Here is a 20,693-nt window from a genome sequence, read left to right as displayed (position 1 = left end):
AGAGATTTGGATGCTTATGTTTAGGGCAGGATTTTCAAATATGGATGGACCAAGTTACCTGCCCCAGGTGGCACAGTGAGACTGTGGCAGAGATGGAGACAGAACTCAGTAGACTCTGCCCTCTATTTTCAGCCTCATTTGCATCCAGTCTGGACATTTTTATTTAAAAAAACAAAACAAAGAAACCCCTAAACAGACCATTTCTTTGCAGGGCCTAGTTTTTAATCTGCCCTTATAAAAACAAGTCGTCCCTATGGCTTTTATTCTGGAATACCATCTAGAGCGGCTTCCTCCGGAAGCAGAGACAAAACCAGGCTGCATTTGCTCTTTTCACTCCTACGAGGAGACGGAGCATCCCCTCCTTGTCCTTTGCTGGCACACGGGGATCATTGCTTACATGTCTGAGCTGGCCCTTTACAAGCTGGTCACTTGGGCTCCCTCCTAAGAGGCAATCGAATTCTCATGATTTGCCTTGGTTCCTGAAGACAGGTTTCCCAATCCTAGTCTGCACTGTGGCTGCTTTGCAATACACTGCTGGCATAACCAGCAATGGCTGGATCTCTCCAGGGTACTAGTATACTCCTGTGGCATGAAACCACCATAGATGTTCTTACGCCATTTCTAGTGTCTGCAGCTAGTGTTGGGAGGACATGGCCAGGAGAAAACTAGGAGTGGCCAGAGAAAACTAGGAGTGGCCAGATCTTCCTATGCCACAGCAATCCCCAGCTCTCCTCCCGGCCCCTTGACGCTACTGCCAGGCAGCTGCTCTAATATACACTGGGATATTGGACCAGTGCAAAGTGGGATGGGGGAGCGCAAAGGTGCCTCAAAGCAATCTTTGTATCCCTTCTGGAGTTGCCACGTGCCCTCCCCTTGGCCACAGCTGAAGATGGGTCCTGAAATGTTTCTGGTGTGTGGCTCTTGTGGGGGGTGGGGGAGGGGACAGTGTATGTGTCTCCTTAACACCACTTTAGAATCCTAGCTGCTCACTTGTTGGCCTCCAGTTCTGTCAAGATGTTGCTGAGATCCAGCGTGGGGAGGTGCCGTAGCAGAAACTCAAAGGTGTCTTGGCAGCCCCAGAACTTTTCCAGCAGGACATGCAGCAGGCACACCAGCCCTCTGTTACCCTGGATGAAGACACAACTATCTTGAGGCTGCGCTCCCGACATGTGCTGAACAAGGCTGGCGAAGACAGAGGCTTCACGTCGTACTTCCTGATCCTCATCTTGTAGCAGGTAAATGCCCATGTCCATCACACTGAGTGGAAAAAGAAAGACTTCATTTTAGTAGCATTTGGTGCTATCCGTAGCATTTCCAAGCTGTCCAACTACAATGCTAGGGGATAATCCTACACAGTGAGGTTATAATTAACAGGAAACTGGTTTAAACACTTGGATGGTCAATATCATCATTACTTGTTTCTGGCAGTGCTTGGCAATGTGTCAGGTGTTACATACATGAAAGGCCCTGCCCCCAAGAGCTTCCAGTTGAAAGAGACAAAGCTAAAGAGGGAGGCTGGGGGAAAGGGGGAATATACCAGCAGAGGGGTCAGATGGAAACTAGCTACATCCTGGTAATGTTTAACAAAGATTCTTTTCCCTTTTGTAAAGTGACATACAATATCCTCAAGTACTCCACAACCTCGTCACAGGCAGCCTGCCTCTGTTCATCAGTGCAATGTGCCCCATCCAATATTATATTGAGGATTTTCATGAGAACACTGTTGGGGAGAGTTGGACCCAAGATTTACATTTTGTTTAAAAAAATATTGTTTTACAAACCCTTAGGTCAACAGAAACATTTCCAGTATTTTTATTTAAACTCCAACTTAGAAGTCTTTTGTTTAAATTTAAATTTTCCTGTGTTGTGTTTGCAACTGGAATGTTGCAGAGTTGTGTTATCCTGCATGAGGGCCAGAAAATGACACTGCCAAGTTCATTTTCATTGTCCAGGCTGAGTGAAATGCAGAAAGTAAACAAACAGTGCTTATAGCAAAAAGGAGCTGAGGCTTTCAGGTGTCAGCAGCAGCAGCATAGGTAACAGCATCTTGTTTTTAAAAATGTGATTTGTAACTTGGCAACGTCCCCTTTAATATTCTTCAATGCGATTTTCCTTCGATGCAAATCTTCTATTAAAGAGGCAAGTTATTAAACTTTAAGGCCAGAAACTGGGATTTTGGATGCTAGAGCAGTACTGGAAATGTGTATGGTCAATGACCATCAAGAAAACCTGACTTTCATGCCACCACGATAACAAGTATTGCTCAAAGTCAAGCTGAATTAGCTCTTGCCAGGAAATTAAAAAATAAATAATATGAGGTTTTTTAGTTATATAAACAAAAAGAGAATAAGGATGGATGATATTTACCCCCACATACATGAGGGGTAAATAGCTATTTAAGCTAAAGGACAATGTTGGCACAAGAACAAATGGGTATAAACTGGCTATGAATAAATTCAGGCAGGAAATTAGAAGAAGGTTTCTAAACATCAGAGGGATGAGGTTCTGGAACAGCCTCCCCATAGGAGTTGTGGGGGCAAACCATTTGTTTTAAGAGAGAGCTGGATACATTTTTTTACTGTGACTGTATGACGGGGTTGCTTATGCTGGAAGGGGCTCAGCAGCCCTGAGGCCCATATCTGATGTATGGTCTTAAAAGCTCATGCTTCAGGGTTTCCACCGGCTACCTGCAGGGGTCAGGTAGGGATTTTCCCCTCCAGTGTATTCTGGGTTGGTTATTTTTAAATCTCCTTCCTCTGACTTATCAGGGATGGCCACAGCTGGCAATGGGATATTGAACTGGGAGGGCCAGGACTCTGAGATGGCACCAACCATTCTCTCTCTCAGATGCTTGGCTGGCTGGTTCTTGCTCACATGCTTAGGGTCTAACTGATGGCCACGTGTGGGGTCGGGAAGGAATTTCCCCCCAGGTCAGATTGGCAGAGTTTTCGCCTTCTTCTGCAGCAGGTGGGTGCGGGTCAGTTGCCAGGATTACGTGGGTGTATCTCATTGAATCATTTCCTGCCGTTGTGGGGGCCTCAGGCACTGGTGCACCATGGCCCCTCCTACTCTCTGCCTGTGGCACATAATACTCTAGTCTCCTGCGGGCTGGAATACTTTGGTCTCATTTCGGTTGTCGGGATCAGTGTGCGGGAGGTGGTGGTGGCCTGTGATATGCGAGAGGTCAGATGAGATTATTTGGAGGGTCCCTTCTGGCCTCAACTCTCATGACTCTAAGTGTCAGCTACATACCGCACAGCAACCAACAGCAGGGATGGGCAGGAGGCTTCCAGGGCACTCTGAACCACGTCAGCTCCTGCCAGCTTGAGAGACCTTGCTGCTGCCAGTCTCAGCACCTCCGAAGAAATGGATCTGCTGCATCTTTCCAGCATCATGCACCATCGCTCAAGCAGGGGATAATCCCGAAGCTTGGAACTGTCACAGGACGAGTGAGAGAGATGGAATGTCAAAGTCAGGTCATTCCTTCTGGCTCCATCAGACACTGGCACTCAGCTGACTGCCCCAAAACAGAATTCTCCCTTTTCAGGGAGATTCTGTAACAATAAGCCAGACCCAGGTCACTGCACCAGACTAGTGAAGCTGCCATAAATCCTTTGACATTGGGCATTTGTTGATGTCCACTGCAAAGACTAAATCAAAATGCATTAAAGTATATCAGGTCCTGTAGTGAAAGGTCATGGTTCTCTGCAGAACACTGTGGAGACGCCGTAGCACCTCTGGTTCTGTCCCTCTCACAGCAGTTACATCCTATTATTCTCCATCCATTCAAGCACAGGGTCTGGGAGTCCCGAGAAGCAGGGACACTTGAGGTCAAATGCTACACCAGGCACAAAAGGATTACCATAGCTGCCAGTATTTGAGGGTGATACCTGCCCCAGGGCTCCTTGGACACACAGCATTGTTTATGCTGTACCCTGCTTACTGGACAATCATCTCCTGCACCGACACCTCTGTAACTGGCACCCCTACGTTTCTTAGCCAGCACCATTGTACATGTCGCTGCAGGCATGTTAACTACAGCTTCTGTTCAGTTGCAAGCGATCTGCTTCTCTTCCATGTTTGTCTCCTCTCTCTCGGGGAGTGGAGTAAATTGTTATCAGACCACCTACCACGCAGGGCAGAGCTCAAATGCAGTGCCAGTTAAATCGGTACAGTGGAAGGGCACATGCCTCCAATAAAATTCAATGCGAACCAAGTAGGAGCAAGAGAAAAAGCCAGGAGAGAAGCACAAACCTGAATATATTATACAGGCAAATGCCAAAAACGTGTCTGCTATTGTAAGGCTCAGTGCTGCTCCTACCGAAACCCAGGGCAAAACTCTTATTGACTTCTATGGACCATCAGAAAATGAGCGGGAGGGTACAGGAGAATAAGACCCTACTTACCCCAGGACAAAGAGCAAGCTAATCACAGACAGTGCCTGGAAGAGGAGGTCTGGGCCAGGAGACTCCGTTTCCACCATAAACAGCAGGACATCCACACACGCTGCAGCAGGACCCAAGAGTTTATGGAAAACATCCTGGGTCTGGGATGAAGGACTGCGGCACAGATGCACCAGAGCCTCCAGGTACAACTTCAGGAACTCTTTGTCCCTCCGACCTTGTACCACCGACTTCAGGTTCTCCTGTTGAAGAAAGGGAAAGTTCCCAGAGAAATAAGGAATCAATGTCCCTCTCTGAAAAAGCCCTTTTAGTTGGGGATTAGCAATGACACTTCTAAAGCTAAACTGCAGCTGTGGAAGTGCGGTGGATTAACGCTCTAGCCACTCACCTCTAGAGACTTGGGTTCAAACTCCCATTAGGATGCAAGGAGAAAGGCATACGGTGTCAGTACTAAGTGAATGAGCTCAGCACAGTGATTTCTAGGAACACCTAACTAGCCAAGCTCATCAGAATGAGAGCTCAGAAAGGCACGATCTAGTTCCACAATGTGGGGGTGTTAGGATTGAACAGGTCCTGAACGTTCGCTCTGATTTAAAATCTCTGCGGAGCCTTGCCTTACCAGTAACGTCAGCTGGAGACTCTTCTCTAAGTCCTTGCTTCTTTCCTCCTCCCCTTCAATCACCCATGTCAGGATGGCTGATTGTATATCAACATCTGCCCCTTGGAGGAGCAAGCAAACTGCACCAACTCTCTCAGCCCCAGCCAGGCTTGCTGCCTCCTTGCAGAGGAAGTGGGTGATAACTTGATGGAACACAGCGGAGCCCACCTGCAAGAAAACCAGAACGGCTGCTTATATGCTGCTCCATGAAAGGCTGTGCTTTCCAGACAGGGACAAGATCCCCTTGATGTGGACCAGGTTTGGATGAGTGCCCTACACTACGTGCCCACTGCAAGCACATTTAATAAAAGTGAAATAGCTGGAGAACTAATTTTAACCTACATTTTCCTCTTAAGCAGAGATGCTCTGACTGCTCCTCATCCCTATCCTGTACTCCAGACCCAGCAGAGAGTTTACAATGGTCCATTGTGAGTTTGCAGCTTGACTAGCAGCATATTCCTGCTGCATATTCCTTATCCTTGAGCTGTTTCTGTGGCCCCAGTGAGCCACAATGAACACATCCTCAGGCAAATACCTGGAGCTTGGAAGATCTTGCCTTCTGCCCTGGCCTGAAGCTGTCCAGTTCACTGCTCACAACCTCTCGAAGACGCTTTGCAAAACCCTGGGTGCAGCTCCCCACCAACAGGGAGATGACTTGGAGGTAGGCTGAGCGAATCAGAGGGCACTGCTGTGCGGGGGTGACCAACCAGAACTGGCCTTCCAGCTGATGAGCCACAGACAGCATGGCATCTGCTGACAAACTGAAAGGAAACGGCAGAGTTTACCTAGCAAGGTACCAGTAACAATAGTTATGGGTTAGCTGTTACTAAACAGCTTGGATGCAGGAGCATTAGCGTGTCTCTCTGAAAGGTGCTGGCCCGGTTCTCTCTGCAGAGCCATGCGTTACAGTTCTGTTTCTTGGAAGGGGACAGGGTACTGCATTGATAAAGGTTGGGAAGACTGCTCAGTCGCTACTCGACCACCCTGTATCCTGTCTTATGGTGGCGTCATTGGGCTCTTTCCTTCTGTTTCTAGGGTGTGTGATGGAACCTTTTCCCCCACGCCTGCAACCAAACAGAACATGAGGTCAGCGTACGTCCTTCTGCATTGTCCCTCGCACTCCATGAAGCAGCCAGCGGGGCTCCATGCAGTATGGTCTGTCCTTATTTCTTGCCCCTTTGATAGCAAATGGAGCCGTTTCACAAAAGGCTGGATGGCCATAAGCACAGGAAGCGAGTCAGCTGGTGAGTCCGTGATGGAGCCGCTGCTCTGCCACTCAGCTGGGAAGCAACATTCCTAGGTTAATTTCAGTGTTTGCCTCGGCATTCCTTGCCAGGCTGCTCGCACTACGCCCCTGGCTTTGGAGTCTAGATCTGAGGTCATGCCTTGCTGCCGTGCAAACAGAAAGGGAGTGAGGGAATGGCACATAGAAACCCACTCACCAGTTGGTGTCTGCAGCGTAAGCCAGCAGAGCCCGTATCTGCAGCAGACGCCCATGCAGCGTGTTGTGGGATAGGACACTGCCTTGCTTAGCTAAGTCCCCAGCCAGTCGCAGCAGGAGCTTCCCGTATTCAGCCGTAGGGACAACCGGGACCAGGGCCTTGGCTGCCATGACTCGCACAGCATAGATGGGGTTTCCTGCAAGCTGAAGCAAGGGCTCCAGGAAGCAAGTGGAGATGCTACGGAGCGAGCAGTGCAGAGCGGGAAACAAAGCAAAGATTATCCTCCTGCTGGTCTTCGGCCCTGCTAAATGGAGCTGAACAGAAAGGGCTAGAAAAGGCCAACGACAGCTCGAGAGCATGTCTCGGCTCTGCCCGTCAGCTCCTCGGGGCCTCTGAGCCCTCAGTACCAGCAGTGCCCCTGCAGTGCCCGGCCGTCGCACAGCCCATCCTCTGCAAGGACGCAAGTGAACCAGAAGAGGACAGGGACCCTCCCCCTCTGCAGAAGGCAGCTGGATGCCATTGGCTCTGGGAGGCGGTCAGCCTCACGCAGGCCATAGGTAGCAGTGCCCTGCGGGGACCCCTGGCCTGCACCCTGCCACCTGCCCATGGGGTGGCTGCCTCCCCTTTTTCTCTACCTGCTCAGTCCATCCGCCCCGGGTTGGAGTTTTGCCAAGAGCGTGAGGATGGCGTGGAGCGAGGGGCAGAGGTGAAACCTCCCTCCCTCCGGCTCTCCTGCCGTCTCCAGAGCTGAGTGCAGCTCTCCCAGCAGGATCTCCCTCAGCTGCGGGTAGCGGCTGAAGAACGCCTGAGGGCTCACCCCGTCCTGAGCGCAGCTATCTTCCCGGCTCCGCTTCGGACCCAGCACCCGAGCTGTGAGAGCGCCTGAAAGAAAGCAAGCGGGGGAAGGGCATCAGGAACCACAGCCACTGGCTCACGGCAGGGATGAACCCGCTACCCATGTACTCTGCCTTGTGCTTCAGCATGAGCAGCACGTCCACCAGAGCAGCGTTCAGGCAGAGGCAACGTATTAGTGGTTTGAGCACGGAGACTCTCTGACGCCTCTCCTTGGAGCCTGCTTCAAATCCCAGCAGGGCTGACTCAGCCATTCGTTCTTCCCAGGCAGGGAGATGGAGTACTTGACGGGAGACACTCTCAAAGAGACTCTGAAGAGCAGGTCCTCCCTGCTCTGGAGACACTCTCAAGGAGACTCTGAAGAGCAGGGCATTAAAGATGCTGTGGCCTGTTTGCTGGGGTTTGCCTCGGGCCCTTGTCCAGCAGCTCCCACTCGACTCGCTTTCATGCTGAGCCACCCTCCACCCCACAGATGGCTGCATTTCATTGATGCTGTGTATAGTGGGAGAGATGGAGACAAGTCAAAATGTAGATCCTGACGGGGACTGCCCCAAAGGTCAGACCCAGGGTTTTGCTTGGGGCCATCTCTTGAGGGCAGTTTGGAAAATGCTCTGTGGGGAGGGAGTCTGTATAAAACATTATTCTTAGACCCTTTAGGGAACAGCTACTGTCACCCTCCCTAAATAGCTAAGGAAGTGGCTGGCAGACCTGTTAAGCTGAGCATTCCTGAAGTAGCCCAGCGCTTGTCTAATTTGGGACTCTTTCGAACAGATAGAGGAATTAGCCTGTTAAGACTCACCCTAGACTGGAGGACACGTTTTGCAAACCGTACGACACCATATCTCCTCCCCACCAATATTATTCATAGCAGAGTTTCTGACGTGCTCTTCTTGCTTTCTATTCCATTAGTTCCTCAGAGGGCACTATGGGCCAGACACTGAGCAGAGCAATGGCCTTGCTCCGATGGAGGGTCACTGATGGAAGGACACCCGTGTGTGCACCCCATGGCACTGCTAGGAATAAGCAGCTATTACTCACTGAAGAGCTGGATGGCTGCGTTTCTCATGGCCCAGCTAGACGAGCCTAGTGCCTTCAGAAGCAGAGCCATCATAGGCGGGACATACTGGAGCAGCGCCGTTCCCAGGCCGGAGCCACGCACCAGTGTCTGCAACACATGCAAGGCAGAGACCTGCAGAGAACACACAACAAAGATCACTGGGGTGGCCCAGGGACTTCTTGGGGCCCACTGGCAGAAGGCAGTGCCCTGGGTCTGGTCTCTACAGAATCGTTCATCAAAGGGTGTCTTGTAAGGTCTCCAGTGAAAGCCTGTGTCATGCTGATCGACATAATCCCCGTGAAGTGTTTGTACAGGTAATATGTAAAGAGGGGACGGTGTTTCTTTCGGGTGAGAGCTGCTTATCCACCTGTCCAGCTATATGTAAATTGAATACTGTATACTTCACAGACTGACCGCAGTGCTAATTAAGAGATTGTGAAATCTCCATGGGAAAGTCTCTGCAGGAAAAAACAAGCAGCAGGAGGTATCCTGTTTGCAAGTGATGACAGTGGATGGCTGGAACTACATCTGGGGATACAGTGGTGTGCCCAGGTATCCTTCACTGAGGGGTCAAGCTGCCAGCTGGTTTGTCTTTTGAACGGAGGATCACAGCTGGTCTGACTGATGAGGAGAGAGAGACTTTGGGTGAGTAACCTTTATGAGACAGAGGAATGTCTTGTTAAGTTTAGGCTTTAGAAAGCATGTTATGATTTTATTTTATATGTAACCATTTGTTTCCATTAATTCTATCTGCTGCTTCTCAAATCTCTGGTCTTTGTTAAATAAACTTTTCCTTGGTTTCACTACAAGCTAATCCAAGCGCCGTCAGCAGAGTGGAGCGGTGGTTCTGAGGTGCAGCTGGTGCATACTGTGCCCTTGGGAGTAGTGGATCTGTGAATGCGGGAAGCATGCAGTAGAATACAGGCTGGACTCTTCCGGGGGAAGCCTGGAGGGCTCAGGGGCTGCATGTGTCTATTCCTTACCTGGAGAGGGACAGTGGAGCCCCCGTGGGCTGAGGGGGGGAGTGATTGTGTTGCCTGTGGCTGGTGGAATTTGTGATCTGACCCCTCACAGATATGGCTTCCTCACGCTAGGGGCAGGTGGTAGCGAGGTGCCTTGCAGTCCTGGGTACACCCCCCCAGAAGTGTCACAGTCATTTCCCATTCATAGAGCAGCTTTCATTGCCACGGAGCTTCACGTACTACACAGAATGCAGATGGGTCGCTTCTGGGGACACAGCAAACACTAGGCAGTAGTTCGGGGAAGCAAACGGAAAGCCGTCTGCCTCAGCTGGATCGGCCAGGGAAGGTAAGTCGGTGTGACGCTGCGGTGAACAGCTCTACTCTAGTGAAAACCAGCAGGACGCCTGGAGTGGGCACAAGTGGTTTGCTTGCGTGGTTTGTCTCATCTGAGAGATGGCGCCGCAGGCCGCACGGTGACCCCAGCCCCGTTCGGAGGGCAGGGTCCTCGCTCAGCAGCACCACTGCCTGGGATTCAGGAGGCAGCCTGCCTGGCTAACCAACATAGGCGAGAGGTAGATCTCTTCTGCTGAATATCATCCACTGATGCGTGAGCTGAACCGCTCAGCGCTCAGGCCTCTTACCTGAGGGAGGTCCAGTGTCTGGTCCCAGTTCTGCGGGAGAGGCGTGTTGGCCAAGGCCAGTAAAGTCTGGATGCAATATGCTAGCAGAGGGCGCCCCTTGGAGGGATCCTCCCCACCGACGATACACAGGAAGAGCATGGGGAAGCCGGCTGCCCTGCGGGTAATGGAGCTGCTCCTGGGGCCACTTAACAATTCCAAACCCTGAGAAACAAAACCAGCCCAGGAAGCTGTAAGTGACTGAGAGATTACACCTTGCAGTGTTCAGACTGGGATTGCAGTTTAGGAGCGCTTAGCCCCCAGGCCTATGCTCACCCCGCTGGCAAACATCCAACGCCCATGTTTGTTCTGTAATAAGTGCTGGGAGTGATACAGGGCTGGTACACGTGGACTTAACAGCCGAGGGGAGAGCAGGACCCAAAGGGCGTTCTGCTTAGTCCCCATTAGCTATAGGCTGGTTCGAGAAGAAGGGTTCAGTGGAGTGGAAGGGATGCTCAGACCTTTGGGGTGTACAAGGCCTCAGCAAGGGATTTTGGGGGAATACAGCAGTGGTCTTTTGTCCTTAAATTTACAGCTGTTCTAAACCTCTCTAAAAACAACACACATGGGTGTGCGTTCAGAACAATACATGAGTAAGGGGTCAATCAAAACTCTGACTTGATTAAAGTTAATTAGCCTGTATCTCCTTACAGAAGGGGGCTGAGTTTTCCTGTGTTTGAATTCGTACTGGGGCCCTGATCCTGACTGAGGTCTTTGGGTACCTCTGTAATATAAGTAACAGTTACCTTTAACTGAAAGACCATCTCCCCATGGTGCCTAGAGCAAGAAGTGGTTGCAATACCTGTGCCAGCATCGTTCTTGGCACTGCTTGCAGTTCTGCGTGAGGATGGTTCAGCAAAGCAGTGCAGAATTTGGTGAATCCCATGCTGCAGCCTTCAACTGCTCCCTAGGATAGAAGAAAACTCAGGGCTCTGCAGGTTCAAAGGGCTTTCCATCTGCTATCTAATCAAGCCCCATGGGGGAGACATTCACCTCTTTTCACAGATGGGGAAGCAGAAGCAGATAAATGTAATGACTTGGTCAAAGCTGCAGAAGTTAAGTGTCAGAGCCAGGATTAGAAATCGTAGTCCTATGCTTAAGCCAAAGCCCCTAGCCTACACAATAAAACATTAACATGGAGGAATTTTATGGAGCAGAGAAGTGGATTTTGTGGGTGAAGCTAATTACGAACCTCTGCTCGCCACTGTGTGGGTTCATAGGGGACAGTCGAGCCACTCGCTTGTCTCACGTGATACATTATCCCCACTGGGGATACCACACATTTCAAACAAAATTTTGTAGAAGGCTGAGTGTCGAGGTTTGCTGCATTGTGTGGGTCTAGTCCCTGCACTGCATCATGTGATGTGTAGCCCAGAGGCTGAGTGACAGAGCCCATAGCGCTATCCAAGAAACAGTGACATAACTAGCTGCATCCACCCAAAGGGATCCAGGTTCACTGCTGGGACACAAGGAAGGTAGGGCAGGAAGAAGAAGAGATGGGATGTTGGACGCTGTTCTGTGGTCATTGCCACTGTCCAAAGCAGTAATGACTGGCTCCAAATAGAGCCCTGCTGTGTTCTTGGCCAGGAGTTGGCCCTTGTAAGGGTTACGGGGGAAGGATTTGTGGGGACCCACACTCAGGAGGGAAAACATTTGCTGAGTTATGGGCCAGCTGGAGCTTTCCTTTGCACTGCTGTAAGCCCCAAAGTGACATGAGCCCTGGGCCATTCAGAAGAGTGGGAGAGCCCCAACCCCCAGTCAGGCCTGAGACGGGACGGAGGGTGCGGCGCAGCCTATCCGGGCCGGACGCTGTTCTTACCCAGTGCCGACACTTCAGCAGCACTTCCTGAAACACTCTAGCCGCCATTTTGAACACGGTGAGTGGCAGGAGCGGCTCAGGCCCCGTTGAGGGTGCCAGGGGGAGAATCTTCTCCACTAGGCCTCCCAAGAGCAGCCCTATTTCCTGAGGGGGACAAAGAAACAAACCAAATTAGGCAACCTCGCTGAATTGACATGGCCTCTCCTTGGCGCTAGTGAGGGATTTGGTGCATTGCTGGCTAAGAGCATCATTATGCTCCAGGGTGCTTTAAAAAGCTGAGAGCACAGGGCGAGCGGCAGACATGCCTCAGCCCGGTTTCCACTTGCACAAACTGAAGAGCCCCCTCGAGCTGTATTTTGCTTTGCCCTCCCCTCGCCCCACCCCAGTCAATGGTTCAGTAAGGTGGGGAATTTATACCTATGCAGTCTCCTGCAAGGATCAATCTGAGCCAGGTTTGATCCTGCTGCCACTGAAATGGTAAAAACTCCCACTGACTTCAGTGGGAGCAAGATCAGGTCCCTGATTATCCCATCTCCTTGATCACCGATGTTTGCGAGTACCCAGGAATCAAACCAAACCAGAGAGGCAGAGAGCAGCAAGTCTCTATTGTGCAAGGACCCTGCAAGTTCTGGGAGGCATTTTAACGCCGAGGCAAATCAATCAGGTTGTCTTTTATTATTGCTAAAGGGCAATAGCTAAGAATAGTGCTTTGCAGACTAATGTAAGAAGCCCAGGTCCCTGCCCTGAGAAGTTGAGTTAAACAATGTACAGACAAAGAAGGGGGGGATGGCTAGAACAAAACCCTCTGATTTTGTAACGATGAGGTGCGGCACAAGAAAGCAGGAGAGGACAGGTAACAGAAGGTGCTAACAGAACTGTATGTTCAGGAGGGCCTTGAAGGAGAAGAGCAAGGTGGCTAAGAAACATGGCTCTAATTAACGCTCCCTCAAGCTGTTTACAACGGTCCAGGGACAGCTACATCGAATACATCACCGGCCACCGACAGTACCAGAAGGTGTGAGCTGGAACGACATTGTGCATCAACTATGAGAAAGAGACTGAGAGACTTTTTCCATTGGACCATATGAACTGGAACCATAAACTCACTGAACATTAAATCTCACCAAATGAGGGTAAATCCAGCCTCATCACTGTATCCACTCATTATGTGCCACACCTGAACATAGCCATTATATGAACAACAAAAGGAGTACTTGTGGCACCTTAGAGACTAACCAGTTTATTTGAGCATGAGCTTTCGTGAGCTACAGCTCACTTCATCGGATGCATAGCAGAAGACATTATATACACACAGAGACCATGATCGGTCTCTGTGTGTATATAATGTCTTCTGCAGTTTCCACGATATGCTATGCATCCGATGAAGTGAGCTGTAGCTCACGAAAGCTCATGCTCAAATAAACTGGTTAGTCTCTAAGGTGCCACAAGTACTCCTTTTCTTTTTACGAATACAGACTAACACGGCTGTTACTCTGAAACCTGTCATATATGAACAACATACCCCCATATCTCAATGTCTGTACTTTGACCCGTTAACCTTTTACCCCCAGTCGGGGATATTGCAGATTATGTATTCCTTACGCCATTCAATCCTAAACCAAACTTCACACCCCTTGATAATCTGTACCTTATTCCCTGATAACCAGAAACTTCTGTGCTTCAACTCTGTACCATTTTCTTTTTATTTTAAGATCTTAATAAAATTATTAATTCTTTACTGGTCTGGCAGCCAAGTGTAACGCAGAAAGGTGCAAAACTCTCTCCTGCCTTTCCAAACATGCAAGTCAGTGATAGAAATAATTCCCTAGCTGAGCCTGGTACTCAAAACCCTCAGTGAGCAGGGTAGGAATTGGCTGATCCACAGAGTCAAATCATCACTAAAAGCAAAATTCTCCTGTAACAGGGCCAGTACTGCTGTAGCTAAGAGCTTCTGTCCTGCCGTGTGTTTCCTGTGACAATATGACTCAGCAGCAGAGTTATCAGTTGTTTAAGTATCTTCATCTAGGCCTTGATCATCAGAGGTATTTAGGGTCCCACCTTTCAATGAAGTCAATGGGAGTTAGGTGCTCAAACAGAGATTGGATCTGGGCCAGAGATTCTAGAGAATTACACAGACACACCAAACAGACAGCTGGCATGTTGGTACAAAGGCTCCATAGTGCTGTATCTTATTAGCCAACAGCAGGACATGCTTGGAGGAACTGTCCTCATTAAAAAAGTCTCGCAATAGGATGGCTATCTAGGGAGGGACCCATTCCCCAGCAGGTGCCTGGGATTAGCAGTAAAGGAGCTGAGTCAGGAAGACTCAGGGTGTGGTGCAAAGGGGTGGGGCGGGACCTGAAGCAGCTGGAGCCCATTACGTCCCCAGGAAACCAGTCAACTATTTAAAAGAAGGAATCAGCAATGCCTTTGAGGCAGTAACTACCAGCGAGCCACAGTGAGAAAACAAGGTGAGTTGTATCTGTCCACACCAACTGGGAGTTTGTCTTGGCTTATGTTTAACCCAGGGGTAAAGGAGTTTAGGCCTGTCCTTTATCTGACAAGGAAATCAGACTGAGGCCAGGGAAATGGGCCCTTTTCGTTTGCCCTGAGTGTGAAAAGGTGGAACTCCAGCACTGGGGCTAGGGCAAGCTGTAGAGGGAATCCTTTTTTAAAAAACCCACCTTAGTTTCCTGGGTTTTCTTTGGCAGAGGACCCAGTTCACCCAGTGCAGTTCTCAGCTAGAGTGACGGAGAGGCTGCAGGAGAGGAACATGCGTCTTGTGTGCTTCCCCTGCTTCCCAAACCAAAGGTGTCCCCTGTCCCGGCTGCCGTCTCTGTCCCAAGCCTCGTGGTGACGGAACTCTACCGGCCGCTCACGGAAGCTCCTTACCTTCACTGAGACCCAGCAGCAGGTCAGGATTAGGTTGTGCTCCTCGGACAGCAGGATGGAGTCCTCCCCATCCTGCTGCTCCAGGCCTTTCCCCAGCATGATAAGGGAGCCAATAGCATTTATCATGTCTGCAAATGAAGGAGCGGCAGCTGCAAAAATACAAGCAGAAAGCAGATTTATTTTAGCCATAGCGTAGGTAACGATGCATGGGGAAGTAAAGCAGAGCCTGCTATGGGTATGAAATCCAGAGGAAAGGAGAAGGGAAATGGCTGTACGAAAGTAGATGGTCACCTGAGGTCTTGCTTTAGTCTGAGAGAAGGATCAAATCCACGATCTTCTGGGGTGGGTGGGTGTGAAACTTCCATAGTGTGGCAAGTAGCTAAAGAGAGGTTACAGTGTGAACCCCACCCTCCAAACCATGATCCTGTGGACCCTCCCTACTTTCCCATTGTGACTGTACAACATCCCTGTCATAACTGTAGTTGTGTATTCAGGTTGTTGTCTTTAAAGGGCCAAGTTCCTTCTTAAAGTCAATTGAGGTCTCCTTCTGCCCTTTATTTCACTTTTCCCCAACCCCTGGGTCTGCTCTTCTCTCCTCCTGCTCATTCTTCTCTACCACCTGGGCCCCTTCTCCACTGTCACTTGGTAGCCTTAACCCTTGCTGCCCTAGCCATTCTGTCTGGCTGCCTGAGCCCCTTCTCCTGCTGGGCACCCTGCCTTGTGTCATCCTTCTCCGGGCATCCCTCCTCTCCTTGGCCACTCCCGGCCCTTTCCTCCTCTTATGGAGCAGCAGCCTCTTTCAGAGGCAGCTAGGTGGAAACAAGAGGAAGCAGGTGGTTCTCACAGACCTCCAGTCGGCTCTTTGGAAAGAACCTGGAGGGCTGCAGAGGCAGCTGGAAATGAGACCACCTGTGCCCAGCCAGCTCTCTGCAATCCACAATTTAAGGCATATGATGGAGGCAGGCGTAGTTGAAAGGGCATGACACCGTGGGCTGGGCTGGCTATTGGCTTTACACACTGCGAACCCTTCCTCACCTGCCTGGTTGGCGTTGGGCCCCTGCCTGCTCTGGAGCACCCCCAGGAGGAAGGTGCTGATGTCTCCCAGCAAGGCCACCAAACGGCTGAGGAGCTCCTGCCAGCTCTTCACGTGCTCTCCCTTCAGCATGGAGACTGCCCCCTCCGGTACCTCCAGCAGGCACCTCCGCAGCGCCGCCATCACTCCTACACAGATAACACTCCAGTTATCACAGGGCCGGACACTTGCATGTTCTCATACAATCCCCTGAACGAGCTGGGTCACTACAGTCAATGAGAGCTAGAGGCAGCCTGTGGCAAAGAACCACTGTCCCTAGATTTCCGCACTGTACTGACAGAAGGCCAGGTACAAAGTCAAGATCCCTTCCCAGAGCCATGGCATTCCAGAGACAGAAGATACATAACTCACACGGGAGCGGTTTACTAACGTGCGGGACAAGAAGGGAAAGAATACTGTGCTGAGGGGGATCTAAGGCCAGGAAAAGGTCAACAGCTGCTTGGAAATTTAGCCAGAGCAGCTGGAAAGAGTGCCACAGACAAGTAGCCAACACCTCAGTTCTCCAATCCACAGCAAGCTAGACCCCTTTGTCCCAGCCCATAAATACATCGCATGTTTCATCTCCAACGTACTTCTCAAAACGCTCGCCAATCGTCCCTAGGCCTATGGGGTGTAGCTAGGGCTACCCCAAGCCCAGATGGGGACATGGGCAGAGAGGTGAAGGGACTTGCCCAAGGCCACAGGGAATCTCTTTGTCGTATATGGGAGTGGAGTTAGTTGTGCTGTGCTCAGGCCAGTTACTGGCTGCATGATTTGCTGAATCACAGACCTGGTCCATCACATGACACACAGCCATCACGTGAGAGGACTGCAGGGGAGAGAAGGGGCATGGGAACTCGGATGTCTCCTTCCCCATGATGCCCGGGGACGCACCATGCATGGGGTTAGTGCTCGCTGCCTGCAGCAGGTCTTGACAAGCCATGGCGTAGTGAGCTTGCAACATGCTGAGAAGATACCGAGCAAAGCACAGGCCTCGGTGCTGCAGAGCTGGCGCTGCTTTTCCCTCTGGGAATAGTCTCTTCAAGGTGCTGCTGTCTGACCTGGAGGAGGAGGAGGCAGATGCTAACACCACTGACAAACCTCAGAGGAGCTCTCACCTAAACAGCAGAGTGACAATCCTCATTGCCGAGGGCTGGAGGCCTTGTGTCCTAACACTATAAAGCACCATCGCCTTCAAACTTTGTAAGGTTACTTCAGATCACAGGCTGCTGCTGTCTGGCCTCCAGTTCTGCTGAGGTGAATTATAAATAACCCCTCTGAATAGTAAGAAATATTAATATTCTCGCTTCATAGCTCCTTGGTTTTTTTTTTTTAATGCTACATCATTAATTCTAAGGCAGATGTCCGTTTTGTTCCAAAAGGACACAGGAGAAATCTATTTGGGCAGGGAGAGCGGGGTCTGCTGAAGTGCTGAGAGAGCAAAATCAAGTAGTTCTATTCCAGGTGGGAAAAGACACTTCAGACAATATCTGGCATGAGGATCTGTCCTCTGGGACCACAGAGGCAGAGGATTACACAAGCGGGTGGATGTTGATGCCTTGTCAGAGTCTGAGATCAGAGAAACTGGAAAGACATTCGAGTGCTATGTAAGTGATATCAAACTTCTTGGAATCAGGAGTCAGCTAAGCAAGTCCTGGTGAGCCGTGTGTGTGGCCAGACAGGATTATGTACACACTACCAGTTCTCCTGGTCTCCTTCCCACACGTCCCCTGTCTAAGTCCTTTCTAGAGTAAATGAGAGAGACAAGCCAGTCAGTACTTCTGGAGGATGGTTTTCATCAACACTGCTCCTGCTTCTGCCTCCTGCACTCGGGGGCTGCTCACGGCCTCCTGGGCACGCTCAAACAGAGCCACAGCAATGGGTTCTGGGAAAGCCGGCGGGAAGTAGCGGATGAGCAGCTCTGAGGCCAGCTCTCGGACCTGCCAAGAGAGGAGGGGGGTGAAGAGAGGGGAAGGTTAGGTCAGGACACAGGTGAGGAAGCAAAGAGGCTATGGGGAGCAGGACCCTTGGGACTCCAGAGCCACTAGAACCCATTCAGGCCTCTAAGCCTGGAAGCAAAGGGGCACCTGTGTTACTTGGCTATTCTGCCCTGATGTGGTGGTGGGAGGCTACTGGGTGTTCTGACCGAGCAGAAGACCACCGGCTACCAGCAGCAGCATGTGCAAGGAAAGCTGGCAGCCAGATCTGGCTCTTTACTGAGGGGGACAGTGTCCCCAACGCCACCCCTGCCCAATCTTGATAGGGTCCCCTGCTTCTGTTCAGTTAAACAGGCCCCTCCTGCGGCTTCTGGTACCAATTCCGGCTGGCCGCAACACAGAGCTGTGGCAGTGTTGGGGACGGGGGCTGCTTACCTCATTCGTACTGTCCTGCAAGCAGCTCAGCAGTGCCAACAAGTTGCTTCTAGAGAAAAAGTCCCAGCAGCCCTTCCGCCTGGCCCAGCTCAACAATGCTGCCATGTTCTCTGTGGTGACAGAAAGGCAGGACGGTGAGATGTAGGCAGTAAGCGTGGTCAGGGCTGAACGCAATCGAGAGGGTGGTGGCAAACAGCAGGGAAAAGAGGTCTTGCTCGTTCATAACGACTCTGGTTTATTTTCTGCTGTCCGTGCTGGGAAAGAAGGGCTTTTTATCCTGTACGGAGTCATGCAGCTACAGCAGCACTACCCCCAATCTTTGTCCCCAGTTTCAAAGGCTCCCCTGTGCTAGGGAATGAGGGATAGCGGAGTACCCAATGCAGCTTCTGCTGCAACAAGACACTGTCAGTACTGAAAGTATAAGTTAAAGTTAACTGGGCTGGGGGCTGCAAACCAGTTTCTATCAAATGAGCCCTCGGGTGGGTAAAGATTTGATTCCACTGAGCCCTTGGGTCATCTCACACACATGCGAGCTTATCATAGGTAGGGCCCTACCAAATTCACGGCCATGAAATCTGGTCTTTTGTGAGCTTTTATCCTATACTATACAGATTTCACAGGGGAGACCAGCGTTTCTCAAATTGGGGGGTCCTGACCCTAAAGGGAGTTGCTGGGGGGGTTGCAAGATTATTTTAGGGGCGTTGTGGCATTGCCACCCTTACTTCTGCGCTGCCGCCTTCAGAGCCGGGTGGCCGGAGAGCGGCAGCTGTTGGCCAGGCGCCCAGCTCTGAAGGCAGCGCCCCGCCAGCAGCAGAGTACGGATGGCCTGGTACAGTATGGCTACCGTTACTTCTGCACTGCCGCCTTCAGAGCCGGGCGGCCGGACAGCGGCGGCTGCTGCTGACTGAGGGCCCAGCTCTGAAGGCAGCAGCCTAGAAGGAAGGGTGGCAAGACCATACCAGGCCATCCTTACTCCTGCGCTGGCTGCTGGCAGCGGCTCTGCCTTCAGAGCTGGGTTCCCCGCCAGCAGGCGCCGCTCTCCAGCTGCCCAGCTCGGAAGGCAGCGCCTCTGTCAGCAGCAGCACAGAAGTAAGGGTAGCAGTATCGGAAATCCCCCCCCCCCCCACACACACAATAACTTTGCAACCCCCCTGCCCCACCAACTCCTTTTCGGGTCAGGACCCCAACAATTACAGCACTGTGAAATTTTAGATTTAAATAGCTGAAATCATGGAATTTATGATTTTTAAAATCCTTAGACCGTGAACTTGGGAGGGCCCTAATCAATAGGACAGGTCAATGCAGAGTCCCCAGTATTCCTCATATAGTGTCAGAGGTTCCGGATTTTCTTTTTTTTTTTTCTTCCCACCCCAACCCTTCCAGGGGCCTAGACTCCCAGCTGCTCATCAGCAGCCCACGGAGTTGAGGGCCAAAGCATGTAGAGGGAGGGAGGTTGTTTGTAAAAAGCTGCAGGATATTTTTCTGGATTTGATTCCCCCCCCCCCAAAATCACTGCAACCTCACATGGCCTGGAGAGGTCGTTCCATGGGGGCATTTAAATGTGGACACCCTGCTGACGGGGGTCAGAAGCAGACAGGTTGAGGCATCTACTCAGAGCTCATTCTGTTCAGGGGTGGCCTGCTGTTACCCACGTGGAGGCTGTCCCTTCTTCCTGGCAGGGCTCCAGGTGTCGGTGCAGGTCTCCAGCACCGCTGCCAGGAGCAGCAGGGCAGTCTTCTTCCTCTGGTAATTTGACCCTGGGGTCAGAAAGGAAATGCTTAACTGCAGCAGCCACTCCACAAAATCTGCATGGGAGGGAAAAAGCACCTCTGGGTTACTTGTGAGCAATGCACAGAGGGAGGGTGGGGCGAGCCCTTTGGAGCATGAGCGTGCACCGGCTCCAGTCACACTAGACTGACTATAAGGTGGGAAAGTGCATGGCTACCGAGGGGCTTCCCAGCAGCTAATGGTCAACTGGCACTTCATGACAACGGAAGGACTAGGACTTGGATCCGCCTGCTCCAAAAGCACAGGCCCCCTGCCACTGCGGCGAAAGGCAAAGCTGTCAGCTGTGCCAGCCCTGTGACATGCTTTGATTTCTGTCCCACAGAAAGCACTGACTTACGCATTAGCCAGTCCATCTACTTCAGATTAACTCCAGGGAGGATTTTTTTACGTGAAAATCTACTTTTCGCTCTTCACAGTGACCCTTTGCTCAGCGTGGGTAACGGAAAACCCACTCGTGAGTTTCACGTTTGTTCACACTGTTTTGCTATGTTCAGAGAAAGTACCCCCCTTCCCCACCTAGACCACTTGTAAAAAGAAACTTTATTTCTGGACATGCTGACATGTTCAGACACAGCTTGGTTTTGGGCCAGGAATGCCAAAATGTCCCATCGCCCCAGGCTGTTGCAATACGACCAACATCTCTCTCTTACATGGCATTTCTCAAAATGCGTTACACAGGAAGGTCAGTATTCTCCCTAT

At 51.0% G+C, this 20,693-nt stretch overlaps 1 protein-coding gene and 1 long non-coding RNA gene across 6 annotated transcripts in view; one reads left to right on the top strand and one right to left on the bottom strand.

Moving 5' to 3' along the window:
- LOC102940937 (thyroid adenoma-associated protein homolog) overlaps positions 1-20,693 on the bottom strand; it is a 41,945-nt gene that overhangs the window by 2,972 nt on the left and 18,280 nt on the right. For all 4 annotated transcript variants that reach the window (XM_037879276.2, XM_037879274.2, XM_037879277.2 and 1 more), the window contains 17 exons: positions 19,859-20,011; positions 18,207-18,316; positions 17,614-17,774; positions 16,729-16,895; positions 15,798-15,983; positions 14,763-14,911; positions 11,871-12,014; positions 10,854-10,958; positions 10,016-10,216; positions 8,394-8,544; positions 7,139-7,385; positions 6,504-6,740; positions 5,597-5,822; positions 5,023-5,229; positions 4,407-4,645; positions 3,253-3,435; positions 991-1,257 (listed from right to left, as the gene is read on the bottom strand). In XM_037879276.2, coding sequence (XP_037735204.1) covers positions 991-1,257; positions 3,253-3,435; positions 4,407-4,645; positions 5,023-5,229; positions 5,597-5,822; positions 6,504-6,740; positions 7,139-7,385; positions 8,394-8,544; positions 10,016-10,216; positions 10,854-10,958; positions 11,871-12,014; positions 14,763-14,911; positions 15,798-15,983; positions 16,729-16,895; positions 17,614-17,774; positions 18,207-18,316; positions 19,859-20,011 — 3,133 coding nt within the window. The remainder of the gene's footprint in view (positions 1-990; positions 1,258-3,252; positions 3,436-4,406; positions 4,646-5,022; positions 5,230-5,596; positions 5,823-6,503; positions 6,741-7,138; positions 7,386-8,393; positions 8,545-10,015; positions 10,217-10,853; positions 10,959-11,870; positions 12,015-14,762; positions 14,912-15,797; positions 15,984-16,728; positions 16,896-17,613; positions 17,775-18,206; positions 18,317-19,858; positions 20,012-20,693) is intronic.
- LOC119563821 lies at positions 1,097-10,020 on the top strand. 2 transcript variants are annotated; one of them, XR_005222429.1, is made up of 3 exons: positions 1,097-1,235; positions 8,265-9,057; positions 9,588-10,020. It is a non-coding gene; the product is annotated as an uncharacterized LOC119563821 (long non-coding RNA). The 2 variants fall into 2 exon arrangements; XR_005222427.1 differs by having other exon boundaries at positions 9,583-10,020.

The sequence above is a fragment of the Chelonia mydas genome, chromosome 15, assembly GCF_015237465.2.
Source record: "Chelonia mydas isolate rCheMyd1 chromosome 15, rCheMyd1.pri.v2, whole genome shotgun sequence".
Lineage (NCBI taxonomy): Eukaryota > Metazoa > Chordata > Testudines > Cheloniidae > Chelonia > Chelonia mydas.
This window is presented reverse-complemented; position numbering and strand designations above follow the sequence as displayed.